The 16,999-nt window shown below is 35.7% G+C and overlaps 2 protein-coding genes and 1 non-coding gene across 4 annotated transcripts; 2 read left to right on the forward strand and 1 right to left on the reverse strand.

Annotated features, from left to right (window-relative positions):
- Window positions 1–5,740: 5,740 nt before the first annotated feature.
- Window positions 5,741–9,967, forward strand: TBL11 (TRICHOME BIREFRINGENCE-LIKE 11). 2 transcript variants are annotated; one of them, XM_008224759.3, is made up of 4 exons: window positions 5,741–6,771; window positions 7,834–8,223; window positions 8,840–8,998; window positions 9,198–9,967. In XM_008224759.3, the coding sequence occupies exons 1-4, from the start codon at window positions 6,329–6,331 to the stop codon at window positions 9,568–9,570; spliced, it is 1,365 nt and encodes a 454-aa protein (XP_008222981.2). In that variant the 5' UTR covers window positions 5,741–6,328; the 3' UTR covers window positions 9,571–9,967. The 2 variants fall into 2 exon arrangements, with proteins under 2 accessions (XP_008222981.2, XP_008222980.2); XM_008224758.3 differs by having other exon boundaries at window positions 5,745–6,771; window positions 9,195–9,967.
- Window positions 9,968–10,407: 440 nt separating this feature from the next.
- LOC148920226 (U1 spliceosomal RNA) lies at window positions 10,408–10,569 on the reverse strand. The gene has a single exon (XR_016124831.1). It is a non-coding gene; the product is annotated as a U1 spliceosomal RNA (small nuclear RNA).
- A 1,130-nt stretch (window positions 10,570–11,699) lies between these two features.
- Window positions 11,700–16,158, forward strand: ECR1 (E1 C-terminal related 1). Its single transcript, XM_008224756.2, has 9 exons — window positions 11,700–12,104; window positions 12,186–12,349; window positions 12,769–12,971; window positions 13,550–13,782; window positions 13,901–13,963; window positions 14,048–14,104; window positions 14,331–14,452; window positions 14,851–14,968; window positions 15,600–16,158. The coding sequence occupies exons 1-9, from the start codon at window positions 12,000–12,002 to the stop codon at window positions 15,885–15,887; spliced, it is 1,353 nt and encodes a 450-aa protein (XP_008222978.2). The 5' UTR covers window positions 11,700–11,999; the 3' UTR covers window positions 15,888–16,158.
- The last annotated feature ends 841 nt before the right edge of the window (window positions 16,159–16,999 follow it).

Consider the following 16,999-nt stretch of genomic DNA (forward strand, 5'->3'; position numbering starts at 1 on the left):
TTGTTGTGTCGCGTTTTGTTAATAACAGGAAGGGAACTGCACTGCATTAGGCTCTACTACGAACTACATCCATGTAGTAAACTTGTTGCCGGAGTTCTATTTTTTTCCAAAGATACTTTTTCTTAAATTTGTTTTCTACTTGATGGTAAATGATGCGTTACATAGATGTATTTTGGCACAAGAAGATCTGCTACATGATCCGAAGACGTGTCGTGTGAAGATGATTTCGGAAATTTTGTTGACAATAGTCTCTCTAATTCGGAAAGGGTAGCAATTTTGGTACTCCTCAGCGTTTAAATCACTAGCCAATTTCGGAAAGCTTCACCGTGAAGCTATTCCGCCGATGTTACTACAAAACCAGTGAGTCTGATTGTCATGCTTGACGCATAATGGAAATTTAGTAGACAAAACAAACAAATCAGCAAAACGATAAAAATAAAAAATATGAAACATGAACATGGCGGGTACGTTAAGCTGTTTGTTTATGTTCTGCTGATTCATTCTGTCCCCCAGACAAGAGACATGTGATTGAATTTGAACCCCCAAGATATTCCTTCGAATTCCATCCCATGAATGAATCAGAAGAACCATGTTCACGTGTAACTCTTCTTATTTTACTATTTTGCCTTCCATGTGGCATGGTGTTTCCCTTTCACTTGAAGCAATTTCATTAAGCTTCTGTTCTGTTAAGAGACTTGAAAGAAAGGGTTGACATATGGGAGAGTCCATATAACACATGCGTCACTCTTATGTGCAAATCAAGTTTTTAGATCATCATTAAAGTTAAAAATAAATTTCCCTAATGGCAATGCCATTTCAGCTCAAATTCATGACATTTTTCATTAGAATTAGGGAGATTCACTTCCCTAGAAAAAAAAAAACCCTCCTGTCGACATTATAAACTGAGAATTCAAAGGGAGTTTGGATCGTTTGTTGCAATGTTTGTGATTTATTTTTTCTATTTCTAGATCTGTTATTGTTGTTTTGTATTTGGGTTGTGCTCTTTCTATCTTTAAATCTTGTATTTTCCCCTTTTCTTAATGAAAAACTTGCCACTTTCACAAAACGAAAAAAAGGAAAAAGAAAGGAAAACAGATCCATTGTGTATTATCCAAGCAATCTCATGCAATTATGACTTATTGACCTTAAGTTTTGTTTTTCAGAAGTTCTGCAATTATTCATCACAACTTACAACAGAGTGCACCCAATTTTATTTTTTTTTTTCTTTCTTTTTTATCAAGTTAGAAAGGAGAAGGGGGAGATGCGTAATTGAGGCTCGAACCTTAGGTCATTGGTTTATAGATAGAATGTTCAACCACTAAACTAGGGGGTGTATTCAATTGTGATTTTAATGGATTGTTTTGAAGGTTAAAAGTACGGCGATATTCAATTAGGATTTTTAAATAATCAATACAAGTTCGGTGGTATTCAATTATGACTTTTAAAAGATAAGAAAAAGTACCGTGATATTCAAAAACTTACTGATTTTGAGGTATTTCATTAAATGATGTATTGTGTGAGACTTTTGAGTGTGATATAAATACCAAATTACATAACAAATCTCATCTTCCTATGCATAATTCTCATATATGCTCTCATACTTTTTTTTTTCCCACTATTTTTGTATGCTTTCAACTGTACATGAAAAAAAACTTTTCATAAAAGAGACGATAAAGAAATATTAACAAGAAAAACGATATCGCCTCTTCTAGAGCTAATGGGTATTTTCCAATAGCTCTTCTTTCCTTGTAGACAAGCTTATTTGGAGAAAAATTGTATTTTTGATACTTTTTTTTTTTTTTTTAGAATCTCCTGCTCATTGTAGACATTTCCTCGCAAGGAGCTATAGCCCTCCACAACTCTACCATGTGCCCACAAGTTGCTTGATCTAATGCCTCAAAGAGGCTTTTTTTTTATTTTAAAAAAAAAAAATTATGCGTAGCTGCTGCACATACAACGCACATGGCTAAATATTTTTTCTAATTCCCTGTCCCAAAACGTTTGGGACCAGGACAAAACAAAAAAAGAAAGAAGAAGCCTTACCCACAATCTAGAAGAAATGTTGATAAGGTGCAAGGTGTTTTTTCCACTCCACAGTTTTGGTCCAAGCTTTGACAAAAACTAGGAGTAGTCATGGGGTTAGGCTAGGAGTTTTAAATACGTTTCTTTATTTTGTATTTATGGTGCTATCTGTTTTACATTAGATGTTGGTGGTTTTGGATGTAGATTCTAGCCTCTGCTTATGCTTTTGTATTTCTATTGTTGGTTTCTCAATTGTGTTGTGTTTCTTTAACGTATTCATTCTGGTCATGTGTGGCTATGTTGGGAGTTACATTGTTGATGTTGGTGTACTTTCCCTGGACTAACCTTTGATGGTTACTGTGCCTCCATCTTTATATTAACCCTAAAAATTGAGTATATTCCTTCAGGTTATGTATTTAGGTGAATGATGATGGGTGGTAGAGTTCAAGCTTGTATAGAAATATACGTAAAATCATGTAATTGCAATCTATTAAAATCATAAGTAAAATCTTAAGTGAATTAAAATCATAAGTAAAATCTTAAGTGAATTAAAATCATAAGTAAAATTATGTAATTGCAATCTATTAAAATCATATAATTACAAATCTGACTGAAATCCATTACATTAAAATCATGTAATTACAATCTATTAAAATCTCAATTGAATATGCCCCCTAAGACAGGAATACACTCACTTTGCTAGACAATGTTTTGCATTAACTAAAATTGATTTTTTTTTAAATGAGATTAATTATTATCGATTAAAGAGGCTTTTGCCCACAAGTTGCTTGATCTAATGCCCCAAAGAGGCTTTTTTTTTTTAATTTAAAAAAAAATTATGCGTAGCTGCTGCACATACAACGCACATGGCTAAATATTTTTTCTAATTCCCTGTCCCAAAACATTTGGGACCAGGACAAAACAAAAAAAGAAAGAAGAAGCCTTACCCACAATCTAGAAGAAATGTTGATAAGGTGCAAGGTGTTTTTTTCCACTCCACAGTTTTGGTCCAAGCTTTGACAAATACTAGGAGTAGTCATGGGGTTAGGCTAGGAGTTTTAAATACGTTTCTTTATTTTGTATTTATGGTGCTATCTGTTTTACATTAGATGTTGGTGGTTTTGGATGTAGATTCTAGCCTCTGCTTATGCTTTTGTATTTCTATTGTTGGTTTCTCAATTGTGTTGTGTTTCTTTAACATATTCATTCTGGTCATGTGTGGCTATGTTGGGAGTTACATTGTTGATGTTGGTGTACTTTCCCTGGACTAACCTTTGATGGTTACTGTGCCTCCATCTTTATATTAACCCTAAAAATTGAGTATATTCCTTCAGGTTATGTATTTAGGTGAATGATGATGGGTGGTAGAGTTCAAGCTTGTATAGAAATATACGTAAAATCATGTAATTGCAATCTATTAAAATCATAAGTAAAATCACTTAAAATCATAAGTAAAATCTTAAGTGAATTAAAATCATAAGTAAAATTATGTAATTGCAATCTATTAAAATCATATAATTACAAATCCGACTGAAATCCATTACATTAAAATCATGTAATTACAATCTATTAAAATCTCAATTGAATATGCCCCCTAAGACAGGAATACACTCACTTTGCCAGACAATGTTTTGCATTAACTAAAATTGATTTTTTTTTTAATGAGATTAATTATTATCGACTAAAGAGGCTTTTGCCCACAAGTTGCTTGATCTAATGCCCCAAAGAGGCTTTTTTTTTAATTTTAAAAAAAAATTATGCGTAGCTGCTGCACATACAACGCACATGGCTAAATATTTTTTCTAATTCCCTGTCCCAAAACGTTTGGGACCAGGACAAAACAAAAAAAGAAAGAAGAAGCCTTACCCACAATCTATAAGAAATGTTGATAAGGTGCAAGGTGTTTTTTTTCACTCCACAGTTTTGGTCCAAGCTTTGACAAAAACTAGGAGTAGTCATGGGGTTAGGCTAGGAGTTTTCAATACGTTTCTTTATTTTGTATTTATGGTGCTATCTGTTTTACATTAGATGTTGGTGGTTTTGGATGTAGATTCTAGCCTCTGCTTATGCTTTTGTATTTCTATTGTTGGTTTCTCAATTGTGTTGTGTTTCTTTAACGTATTCATTCTGGTCATGTGTGGCTATATTGAGAGTTACATTGTTGATGTTGGTGTACTTTCCCTGGACTAACCTTTGATGGTTACAATGCCTCCATCTTTATATTAACCCTAAAAATTGAGTATATTCCTTCAGGTTATGTATTTAGGTGAATAATGATGGGTGGTAGAGTTCAAGCTTGTATAGAAATATACGTAAAATCATGTAATTACAATCTATTAAAATCATAAGTAAAATCTTAAGTGAATTAAAATCATAAGTAAAATTTTAAGTGAATTAAAATCATAAGTAAAATCATGTAATTGCAATCTATTAAAATCATATAATTACAAATCCGACTGAAATCCATTGCATTAAAATCATGTAATTACAATCTATTAAAATATCAATTGAATATGCCCCCTAAGACAGGAATGCACTCACTTTGCTAGACAATGTTTTGCATTAACTAAAATTGATTTTTTTTTAATGAGATTAATTATTATCGATTAGAGACAACAAAACGATTCCACACACAGTGTACCCGATCCCAAACATTTTATTTTAGCTATCACTTGGTACCAAAAGAATAAGGTCAAAACATTGTCACATAACAAACAGTTTTTTTTTTTCTTTTCAAAACGTTTAAAACAAGTTAGCAAAGTGGCCATTTCCCTAGCGCAGAGTCATGACTTCATGATGACATTTTTTTTGAGCGTCTATCTGTATTGTTTGTGAAGTTTGTCTTCAATTTATGAAGTCTCTTTCATAAAAGAAAAAAAAATTCGAGGAATTTGAGATGTGTCAAGTTTTAAGAGGTTAGATTATTAGAATGGTGTTTTTTTAGTACAAGCGATTGAGGGAGAATGGTTTATACAAATATTTATTTGATATACGAGAATTTCGACTTTCAGTGAAGAGAAAAAACTCAACAAACTTTAGCTAACTCAACTGATAAATTATTAGAATGATTACGAAAAGAAGTGTGATTCCCCCGGCAACTCATGTAAACAAAATAACTTTAAAAAAAGTGGTTCATGCTTACGTTTCCCATAATGAGATTAGGCCTGATTGTTAACGTTGTGAAGTTTCAAAGAGCAAAGTGGTAAGTCGATTGTCAAAATTTAGATGCAAAACTGAAACGTACTCTTTGAATGTTACTTTTTCTTTAATTAAAAAAAGCCCCAAAAACAATTATTTTTTCACAATAAAGAAACGTGTATGTGACTTTATTATTATTATTATTTTTCAGAAAAAAGGATGAAGAGGGTGATAAATAATAAATATTACGAAAAGAAAAGTTTTATATTATTCTATCAAAGACAGCCACAGTGAAGTGGTGTCGGGATTCTCGATCGTCGTCAACACGGAGCAAAAACCCAAAACGACGCTCCATCTTCTCCACGTGCACAACACGACCCAGAGACTTCTCCTCTGTTTCCCATTCTCTTCATCCCACGTTCTCTCAGGAAAACATGGCACCCGCCTATCCGTTACCCACTTTCGTCCCTCCACTAACGCCATAACTTCTGTCAATTATCAGTTGCTCACGAGTGGACCAAACCCTCTCTCTTTCTCTCTCTAAAACCTTAAAACTCAAACCCAAGTCTCTCTGTTTCTCTCTCATCGTAGTCTTCATCAGACTCCCATTGGTTTTGATTGTTGAAATTCTTGTCCTTCGCTCTCCTTCCATCTCTATCTAATAATATATCTATTTCGATTGGTCTTTGGCCTATTTGGAAACTCAATCCCTCATTAAACAGAAGCATATCTCTGCAGATAATACCCTCATCTGTATTATTAATGGCTCAAATTTATTCTGCTTTACTTTGCCAATCACCACCACAATCAGAATTTTATTTCCTTCCATAAAGTAAAGAAGAGAAAAAGGTGAAGTGTATATATATATATATACATGTAACCTCCACCATGAATGCTTCTTTGCTTCCTTGACACACCCATATCGCTCGCTTTTTAAAGCTCTGTTTGTCATTCATTACAAACTAATATTACTGACCTACCAAGCAAAGCAAAGCAAAAGCCCAAATAGGACTCTTTTTTTCTTTCTCGATCCCCATATTAGGCTATGAATGCTATTTTGCTTGTGCTCCACACCTATCTGCTTTCAACCCATCAAACTTTCACTTTGTCTTGATCAATACCGTTAGAGAAGCACAACCCATATCCCAAAATCTGAGTTTGAGCTCCAATGTCTAAGGACCCATCTCACCAGCCTGAGACTGAAACCATGCCATTCTTTGAAGGTTTTAAGAAGTTTAAGCGTTTCAAGCTCTTTGAGCCATCTTTGGGCGTTTTGGGTTTCTTCTTTGCCAGTGTCTGTGTAATTTTGTGCTTCTTCTACTTGGATTATAGAGCTGTGGTTAAAGGGTTTCGGTTCCCGGGTCAATCGGAGAGGTTTATGTGGCTGCAGACAGACGGGTCGGTCAAGGATCCGAGGGTTGAGTTTTTAGAACAAAAGGGTGGTGGGTGTGATGTGTTTGAAGGGGATTGGGTGTGGGATGAGTCTTACCCTTTGTATAACTCCAAAGATTGCCGCTTTTTGGATGATGGCTTTAGGTGCACTGAGAATGGCCGGCCTGATTTATTTTATACCAAGTGGAGATGGCAACCCAGACATTGCAACTTGCCTAGGTACTTTTAATTTTTAACTTTTTCTGTGATTTCTATTGGATTTTTTAAAGCACGTTTGCTGAGAAACAGAGGGAAAAGAAGAGAAATCAAAGTTGTGTGCCTTGAAATTGGATATTGTTTCTGATGACATTGGTTTTTATTGTAACAAGTTATATGATTACTGATGAACTGTGGAAGCGAAGTGTTTACACTCAGTGATCAAGTAGTTGCATACCTGTAGTTCGCTTGTTCTATTTTCACAGCCTCAGTTTCTCTTCTAGGACTAGAAGTTCGATTGGTTGAGTTGAGTCCTTACATAGGAAACTAAATCAGCAAACATGCTTTATGTATTTCTGATTTTCTCGGCAACCAAACGATTAGATAACGGTAACTGGGTGTATTTGATTAATATTTACTCTCACTGTTTTGAGCGTAGTGTGTTCTCTGTGTCTGTGTTTTAATGGGTGTAATTGTCTGGGTTAGTTAAAATGTCTATCCTGATAGTGACACACTTTTTGAGTCTCATCTTAGGCTTCTTGTGAGAGTTCTTGTGATGATAAATAAATGCAGTTTGAATTGTAGTGCCATTCGATTTTGATTGTACTCTATGATTTGATTTGTAGTGCCATTCGTCGTTTGTTTTGTGATTCTATGTATGTTTAAATCCTGATGGTGACACACTTTTTGAGTAATCTTAGGCTTCTTGTGAGAGTTCTTGTGATAAATAAATGCAGTTTGAATTGTAGTGCCATTCGATTTTGATTATACTCTATGATTTGATTTGTAGTGCCATTCATAATTTGTTTTGTAATTTTATGTATGTTTGAATCCTGATGGTGACATTTTAGAATTATTGCATTTATGAAAATTTCATTTTTCTTAAAATTAATTATTTGATTGGGTAGATTAGTCTAGGATTTTTATTTTTATTTTTTTTTGCTTTTTCAACAATAGTACTCGGAAACTTAGGCAAAAGATTTAGTTGCCAACTATCTTGAGAACTTTGAAACAGCATTTCTCAATTTTCAAAAGGTACATAAAATCAGCTAACGAGAGTGTCATTTTCCTGTGGTTAATAAACAGATTTGATGCGAAGTTGATGTTAGAAAAACTGCGTGGCAAGCGGCTAGTGTTTGTTGGTGATTCAATTGGAAGAAACCAATGGGAATCACTCCTCTGCATGCTCTCTTCTGCAATTCCTAATAAGGATTCAATCTATGAAGTGAATGGCAACCCAATTACTAAGCACAAAGGGTTCTTGGTGTTCAAATTTAAGGATTTTAACTGCACTGTTGAGTACTACAGGTCTCCATTTCTAGTACTTCAGAGCCGCCGTCCTTCTGGAGCTTTACAAAATGTCAGAACAACTATGAAAGTGGATCAAATGGACTGGAATTCTGCAAAGTGGAGAGATGCGGATGTGCTGGTCTTCAACACAGGGCACTGGTGGAATTATGAGAAGACTATAAGAGCGTAATGTTAAATCTTAATCCTCTTTGACTACTTTACAAGATTCTCTCATTTGCATTCAGCATGAACCTTTCACTTTGTTATTAATAATATTCAATGAAGGATTTTGAAGGGGCTAGGAGGCAAATGGTTTGATCCACCCCCAACCTTTTTCTTTGTTCTTAGCTTTCCAGATTTTGATTTTTTTAAGAACAGAAAGAAAGTATTTGGTAACTAAATAAATGTTTTCACTAAATAATTGGGTCACCTCGACCTATATTTTGGTTGAAAGTTGATCTATAGGTGTTTGGACTTGTAAGGAAGGATGCTTTATTTATCACCAAGTAAAGATGAATACTATATGGTAGCGGCAGGAAATTCTATCTGGAATGTCTGGAGTTTTGCAAGTTATATTACTAAAATGGTGGACTTGGGCTTTAGGACTTGTTATATGTGGGGTTAAAATCGACATGAAGGAAAAGGGAAATTATTTGGTAAAATAAGCAAAAATAGTGCATTTCTAAGTGACATGCCTTTAATCATGTTTGAAGTTTTAAACTTATTGAGCTTTCTTTGTCTGGATTTTCCTCCTGGTAGAAAGATTAAAAGTTTCAATATGTTTTTTTCTTTTTCTTTTCAGGGGTTGTTACTTCCAGGTAGGGGCAGAAGTAAAGATGGAAATGAGCGTAGAAGATGCATATCACAGCTCCATGGAGACTGTGGTGCGCTGGATAGACTCTGAAGTAAATTCAAGCAAGACTCAGGTTTTCTTTCGAACATACGCCCCTGTGCATTTCAGGTTTGTTTTTGTTACTTGAAATAATCTTTTTTTTTCCCTAACGTATATCCTATCAATGATTCAGCATCCGTTAGACGTCTTTAGAGATTTTTGGGATGACCAATTTTTCATGTCTTATGTATGTTTCCCTTTGCTGGGGAAGTAAGATACTATGTTTATCCTTATTGAAAAGCTGAAGTGCTCTTTATGAATAAAGCAGAGGCGGGGATTGGAAGACCGGGGGAAACTGCCACTCGGAGACTCTGCCTGAGCTAGGGTCCTCATTGGTTCCTCCATCTTGGGATCAATTCAGGATAGCCAATTCTGTGCTATCAGCTCACTCAAACACATCAAAGGCAACGGAAATTGATATATTAAACGTAACTCGAATGACTGCACGAAGAAAAGATGGGCATTCGTCTTTGTACTATTTGGGTCCTAAAGTTGGCCCTGCGCCTCTCCATCGCCAAGACTGCAGCCACTGGTGTCTGCCTGGAGTCCCTGACACATGGAATGAGCTACTCTATGCGTTATTCCTAAAGCGTGAGATGACCAGCAAATTTAACTCATCAACTTATAGGGCACAGGTATGATGTGAAACAAGTCTCTTGTTTATATGTTCCCAAGGAAGACTCGGCTTCTGTGCACGGAGCAATGCTTCCTACTGTTAAGGGGAAAAAGGCCAAAGGAAACAGCACATAGCAGCATCAATTTTGTCAGGGTTTTGAGTTTTGGTTTGATAGCTGGCTTCAGATTTTTATGTTAATAGAGAGATCAATTATATGATTGATGTGGGGAAACAACATTCTTTTGGAAGACAAAAATCCCAACTTCAGGCAGGAAATAGGCTGTCAGGGGTTTCTTGAATAAAATTATCAAAGTATAGAGAAATTTTACAGTGTTTTTCCTTTTTATGTTTCTTTAAATTATTAAATAGGCATTGTAATTCCTTTGGGAAAATATGTAATTAAATAGAGTTTTTTTTATACATATATTGTCTCAGTAAACGTCTTATTCAGTTTTAACTAATAAGTTGAGAATCATCGGGAGGGGCAATTTGATCCAATCACGCCATTTCTGATTTGATCCAATTTCTTTGTAACATATATAAGTTAGGCAAAAAGTCATTTTTGATTCATGTAGTTTCTAATCGTGAATTTTTTCCAAATGTTTCTACCTTCTGTTACTTTTTGAGCATGTGCCCCTCACATGAAGGGCAATTTGGTCCAATCATACCATTGCCAAGTTGGCTCTCCCTCCATTCACCTAAATGTGTCAACAAAGTCATTCACCTTCGAGTCTTGATCATCAGCACCCTCATTAGAAGGTAACATACAACATATCTCTGATATCAGATATTTGCTTGATTCAAAGACCTCAATGAAGTTCTTTAATTTAATATTGAGGCGAACTTAGATGAACTAAATTGGGCAGGGGCCGCGCGAACGCAGGCCCCCACTGGCACAAATTATGACGTTGGCTCTCCCAATTTAGGGAGACCATAAGCAGGCACCCCTCCTAAGTGCAATGGAGGTCACCTTCCTAGGCCATGGGCCTTCATGATCGCCCATTAACCCCGTCCAGGTAAGTATGTTTCACATGCCGCACCCAACCCACTTTTATACTACCCTATATTTTTCCACATTTTTAGTTTTCTCGATGTGGGATGCTGAAACATATACAACAATTGAAAACACATCAAACACCCTAACATAACATGCACATTTTCAAAAAAGTGCGGCAATACCTCGAGAATCTAGCGAGTGCAGGTAGCCTTCTTCTCTATGTCTCTTGCGTTGGGGGAGGCCAATTTAGGCAGTGATCACGTGGTGTAAAAAATGTTGGAGTTTGGTGTCCAAAGATCACTCTTGGATGTTTATATCTATAAAATCACTCAGAGGTTATTGCGTTGTCCTTGTTGAAGCTTTTTCCATTGAAGACCAAGTTGATAAAGTTGAAATCTGTTTTGAGAGATTGAGTGCGTGTCCCCTCTTTAGTCTTGGTTTTATGATAATATAGTGCCACTTCAATCTTTGTTGAAATTAAGCAAAGTTGGATTGTCTTCGGAATTATTGAAGTCAGTAAAAAAAAAAAAAAAAATCCAGCAGTTTGCGTGGAATTGGTTTGGTTTTAGACATGAGCCATGAGGAGTATTTAATGTTCTGCCTAATTTGTATTTTTGAGTTATTTGGACCGTCTCAATTTTAAGGAGCCAAATTTTTCTTTATTTAAAATTCTACACGGCCCAATTTATTTCCTTTCGAAAAACAAAGTCTCACATTCAATTTGCCTCTTATTTCTTTTGAAGGCATGAAATTGACCTATTATTAATTTTGGCACCAACCATTTTAAAAATTGCTAAGATATCACAATTTAATGTCAAGACAGTAAAAAAAAGCTCATCGTTAATCTCTCTCTAAACCCTAAATTGTCAAAGACTTTCTTTATAATAAAGGATTAGTGAATAACCACCCAAAATCCCAATAAAGATGCAGAAATACCTAATGTCAATTTTGCTATAGCTCCCTTCCTATTGAGAAGAGCAAAAAAATAATTCATGATTTAGGTACAAGAGAGATGATACCCCTATATGCTACTCAACATTCTAATTTGATTTCCTTAAAAAAAATATTTTTGTCAAGGTTTTTATTTTGGCCTCAAAGGGACAATATTTTTGTTCTCTAATATGAAAAGTAGCGTACGTCTTTCAATTTGGACTAACATGGGGTAGGGATCCTAATCTCCCGGGTTCAAAATTTTAATCACAATTGCAAAACAAACAAACCAAAAAAGAAGAAAAGGAAAGAAGAGACATCATTCATTCATTCATTCTGGAAGCGTGAAAATCAAGCCTACTGGCCTAGCCTTACAACCCCGTCGCTCACTCGATTCACAAACAAGCTTTGGTTTAGCTGAGTAGAAGATTCTCTGGTTTTTGTACGTTGGGTCTTCTCGTCTTCTCAGAAGCAAAACAGCAACCAGAAGAAGACACACAGGCACTGTGGAAGGGAGAGAGATAGCAATGGCAGCAGAACCCACTGCCCAAGAGAGCCGATCGAGGGACCTCGACAAGCTCCTCCTCCGACCCGGCAATCTCGTCGGACCCAACTTCGAACCCGGTCCCGCAGTAAACTCTTCTCGCCCTTTTCCCTCTCTCTGTAACATTCGATTATACGATTTTGGGTTTCTTATTTTGATTTTGTTGCAGCTGAGAGACGACCTCAAAGAATACGGGAGAGTGTTGGTGGTTGGGGCTGGTGGGTTGGGCTGTGAACTGCTCAAGGACTTGGCTTTATCTGGTTTTCAAAAACTTGAGGTTATAGACATGGATCGCATCGAGGTTTCTAATCTCAATCGCCAGTTCCTTTTCAGGTTACTTGATTTTCTTGGTGCTTTTATATTTAATTTTCTCATGCGTATTTTTTGAATGGGTGAGTTACATGAATGTATGCGAGTTTATTACCCAGTTCACTGTATTTCACTGCTAAAAATTATTTGAAAACTAATATGGTAAACCTTGCTTGGAAGATGGAGCATAAGTGGTGCACTAACTGTGTAGTCTCTCAATACTATGGTTTTGCTCAATTTCTCTTAGCTGAAGTTCTATGAACCTGTTTTTGGAATCTCAATCATGAACTATTGTTGATGTTCGTGTGTTTTACTTCGATATTAGCAGTTTATCTGCTTTGGTATTATCTATTTTGATATTCAATATGAAAAACAAAGGAAGAAAAAGAGTTTGCATTTCAGTTTCTTGTTAAAATGCTTTGCTCATGAAGTTATTGTTGTAGACTTGAAGATGTAGGTAAGCCAAAGGCTGAGGTGGCTGCAAAACGTGTCATGGAAAGAGTTGGTGGTGTAAATATTGTTCCACATTTTTGCCGGATTGAGGACAAAGAGCTTGAATTTTATAGCAAATTCAGCATTATTGCCCTCGGTCTTGATTCCATTGAGGCTCGGAGCTACATAAATTCTGTTGCTTGTAGTTTTCTTGGTATGTACCTCAACCTATCCATTTTGCTCATATTTTGTCTCTCTGTCCAACAGTTTGTGTAATTTATTAGAAGTATTACATGACTTTAGATGCTCCTGTAATCAGGTTGCTGTGATTATATTTTGCACTTGTTGATTCTGTGATGATGATTTCTCAACCTAAATTTTTGCTGTAGTATTTTGTCTAATTATTGATGAGTACTGAGTCTATTTTTCTTATGAGAACAGGGATAATAGATTTGAATGGAATAGTTCTTAGAAAAGCCTGCAGAGGATAGATTTTGGTCAATAAGCTTGCTTTTTGATATATTTGATATATATTGCAAGTTTAAGGCGCCAAAATTGGTTCAGCTTTGGTTTGAACTTTTATCCCTAGTAACAGATCCTTTGTTTCTTGGTGAAATTTGCCTTCATGCTCTTTTATATAACGACATTTTCAGGTTCTTTTCAAATTCTTTTTATCTAGGTCTTATCCCATGCTACCCATTACATATCATTCCTGAAATGACTTGTTTTTACTGTACTATACTTGAGCTAAACGTGGCCTGTTGCATTTTTCTTTTCTTTTCCATTTGGAAGAGTATGATTCTGATGATAGTGCACTGGAAGAAACAAGCAAACCTATGGTAGATGGTGGGACTGAAGGTTTTCAGGGACATGCTAGGGTCATTGTGCCAGGGGTCACTCCGTGCTTTGAGTGTACCATCTGGCTTTTTCCACCTCAAGTGAAGTTCCCTCTATGCACCCTTGCAGAAACCCCTAGAACTGCTGCTCATTGTATTGAATATGCTCACTTAATTAAATGGGATGAGGTAATACATTGCTCACAATTTCAATGTTTGTTTCCCCTTTACTTTTCCGGGCACCTTAAAACTGTTCCATAAGTTCTCAACTTCTTGTATGCCAACTAAACATGCATTCTACATATAGGTACATAGCGGTAAGGCTTTTGATCCAGATGATCCAGAGCATATGAAGTGGGTCTACAATGAGGTCAATAAAGTGTAATCATGTAGTGATTTAAAGAAAGATATTTTTATGGATTTTCATTGTGACACTCATTTTGCTGCTCAATAGGCTACCAAGAGAGCTGAACTTTTCGGTATTCCCGGAGTTACATATTCCCTTACTCAGGTATGTGTGTGTATATATACATATATATTTATATATTCTTACAGATGTCTGTTTCTCCTAAGATTATTTTTCTTTAAGATTTTCTGGCATGGTTTGGCCTTTGCTGTTAATTTATGTGGGAAAGATAAATGACTTGAAATTTTTGGTACCTATGTAGTTGCAGCTTTACAGCATTGATACTACTATTTGTGTCCCTTCTGTAATAAGCAGATTTTGCTGTTTACAGGGTGTTGTGAAGAACATCATACCAGCTATTGCTTCCACAAATGCGATTATATCAGCTGCCTGTGCGCTAGAAACATTGAAGATTGCATCGGGATGCAGCAAAACCCTGTCAAACTATTTAACGTGCGTTCCATTTTCTATTCTATATTACCTGACAGTATATTCTTGTGAATCTTGTCCAGATTTCATATTATGGTTTCAAATTGATGTATTGGATTCATGAATGACCACCTGTGAAAAAGTTTAGAATTACTGAATCTCCCCCTCTCTTAAATGTATCTTATTCCTCCAAGTTTGCATTTCATTATTGTTGAGCCCCAAAAGGTTAGATTTAATGTGAAAGTTGTGCAAACCACCAAGATCTTCTTACATTGTCAAATTAGTTAATCTAGCTACTGGTTCGTTGTTGAACATCACTATAATCGCCATTAAAGAGAATGGCTACAGATTTTTGTGGGTTTTTCTTCTTTTTCTAACCAAACTTGTTTCAGTATGTACTGAATGATCAGAGTCTTTTGTAGGTATAATGGTGCAGAAGGTCTCCACACTAAAGTGACTGAATTTGTGAAGGACAAAGACTGTCTTGTATGCGGCCCAGGTGTTCTTATTCAGCTGGACACCTCAATTACTTTGGAAAAGGTTATTTTCAATTTCCTTTGGTTGCTAGGATTTGGTTCCTATGAATCATGAACAAAAAGTATTTCTTCTTGATTGAGAATACCTTTTGAGAAATTTAGTTTTGGTGTCAACTTTCATCTTGATGTTTCTGAGTCTTGCATAATAGTCTTTGTGGTTATAGTGTTCCTAAGACTCTAAGATCAATGGGAATATTTTGCTTGTCTGATGAAAGCTATAGTATGCTTTGGAGATGCATGCTATATGTTTTACTATGTTTCCAGTTATAATCCTTTTGACCTAACTTATAGTCAAAACCATCTGAGTAGTAATATTGTTCTTCCTTAGCGTTTCTTTTTATGTCACCCTTGGCCTATTTTTTTGTGGTTTGCAAAAACGTTGGTTTCTCAAGAAACAAATAGTCATTCTAGTTTCTAAATTAACTGAGTTGGCCAGCAAAACTGCGTACGTATCAACTTCTCAATCAACATATTTGTTAGACTGTTCTTCCTAGTCTCTTCTCTTTTGTCAAAACAAAGCAAATGTTGTTAAAATGCTTAAATTATTTTTTCTCATAGTGAAATTCTGATTTGAGGCATCAGTCATATGTTTGATTATTTTAATGCTTGTCCTAATTCAAGTTTTATGGCAACAGTTCATTGATCTACTTAAAGAGCACCCTAAATTGCTATTGTCGAAAGCAAGCATCACACATAGAGGGAAGAGTCTGTACATGCTGGCGCCACCTGTACTAGAAGAGATGACCAGATCAAACCTAAGCATACCACTTTTTGATCTGATCGGTAAAATTCCCAAAGATGTTGTCCATGCAATTGGTACAACCATCAAGAACGACAAGAAAACTTCGTGTCTGAGAAAGCTACGAGTTGTTTTTAAGGGAGTTGATGAGATTGCAGATATGGATACAGCAGGCGAGACATAAGTTTTTCCCTTGATATAACTAAAGACCACAGGACTCACAAAGCTTTTGAAGATTCTCTCCCTGAAACTATTGAAGCAGGAGGCCGAATTGGTGAGGCAAGGTTTGAATACCATTCTAAAATGTAAATTTTTTCTTCGAATGTGTCTTTGAAGATCATTGATCTTTTATTATCACCATGAGAGCGATGAGATTTTACAGTTTCAAGTTGCCCTCAGTAAAATTGTTTGGATGAGAGATTCACGGTTATGTTATGAATTCCTATTGTCAATCAGATTTCATGCCCGAAATTATATTATGCTTGTACCGACAATAAGTAAATGAGTGATAGATTGCCAAACTAGATCAAAATTTTCCGTAACATACTCTGATAGGAGATATAGTGTAATTTTTCATAATATGAGGGATGTCATTGTAATTTTACTAAAATTCAACACAAGATTCTTATGATGCAAGGCCAAGGAGAACTTCTCCAAATATCCCATTGAAAAATCAGACAGAAGTCAATTGGATAACAGACTACCAAAGGCTACTGGTGCATGCGCAGCTGTCAAGTTATCCATAGAAAATAAAATTATGACAACTTTAGGATGAGGTTTTCATACCAAATTAAATGGTTCAACAACAAATCAATCCCCAGTTGATTTGAGCCCTATGATCAGCTTCAAGGTTCCTTCCTGGCTGGATCCCACTACAACCCAACATTCCACTCCCAGTCTCCAAGAAATGAGGAAATTTCGAAGTAATAATCCTCATTAAAATTTTATAATATATATATAATTTGCGGGGGTCATGAAATTGCATGCACCAGAATGCTGAGTCAATGCCAGCCAGAAAACCGTGTGGAAATGGGATGTGGACCAAGCAACACCATATAATTCAAGACTTGCTTTCCAAAGAAAAGTAAAGTGCATGCAGCTGAGAGCTAGCTATATATGATTATGAACGAACAAGTGGAAAAGAACAAAGAAAAAAAGAAGAGAGAGAATAATAATGCATCTATCTTAGTTAATGCTTGCAATTGACTGACTGACAGAGTTTGGAGTACAGGACAGCTCTCTCTCTCTCTCTCTCTCTCTCTCAAAGAGGATATAAATGAAGTAGTAGAAAAAGCC

The sequence above is a fragment of the Prunus mume genome, linkage group LG2 (genome assembly GCF_029339155.1).
Source record: "Prunus mume cultivar Tortuosa linkage group LG2, ASM2933915v1, whole genome shotgun sequence".
Lineage (NCBI taxonomy): Eukaryota > Viridiplantae > Streptophyta > Magnoliopsida > Rosales > Rosaceae > Prunus > Prunus mume.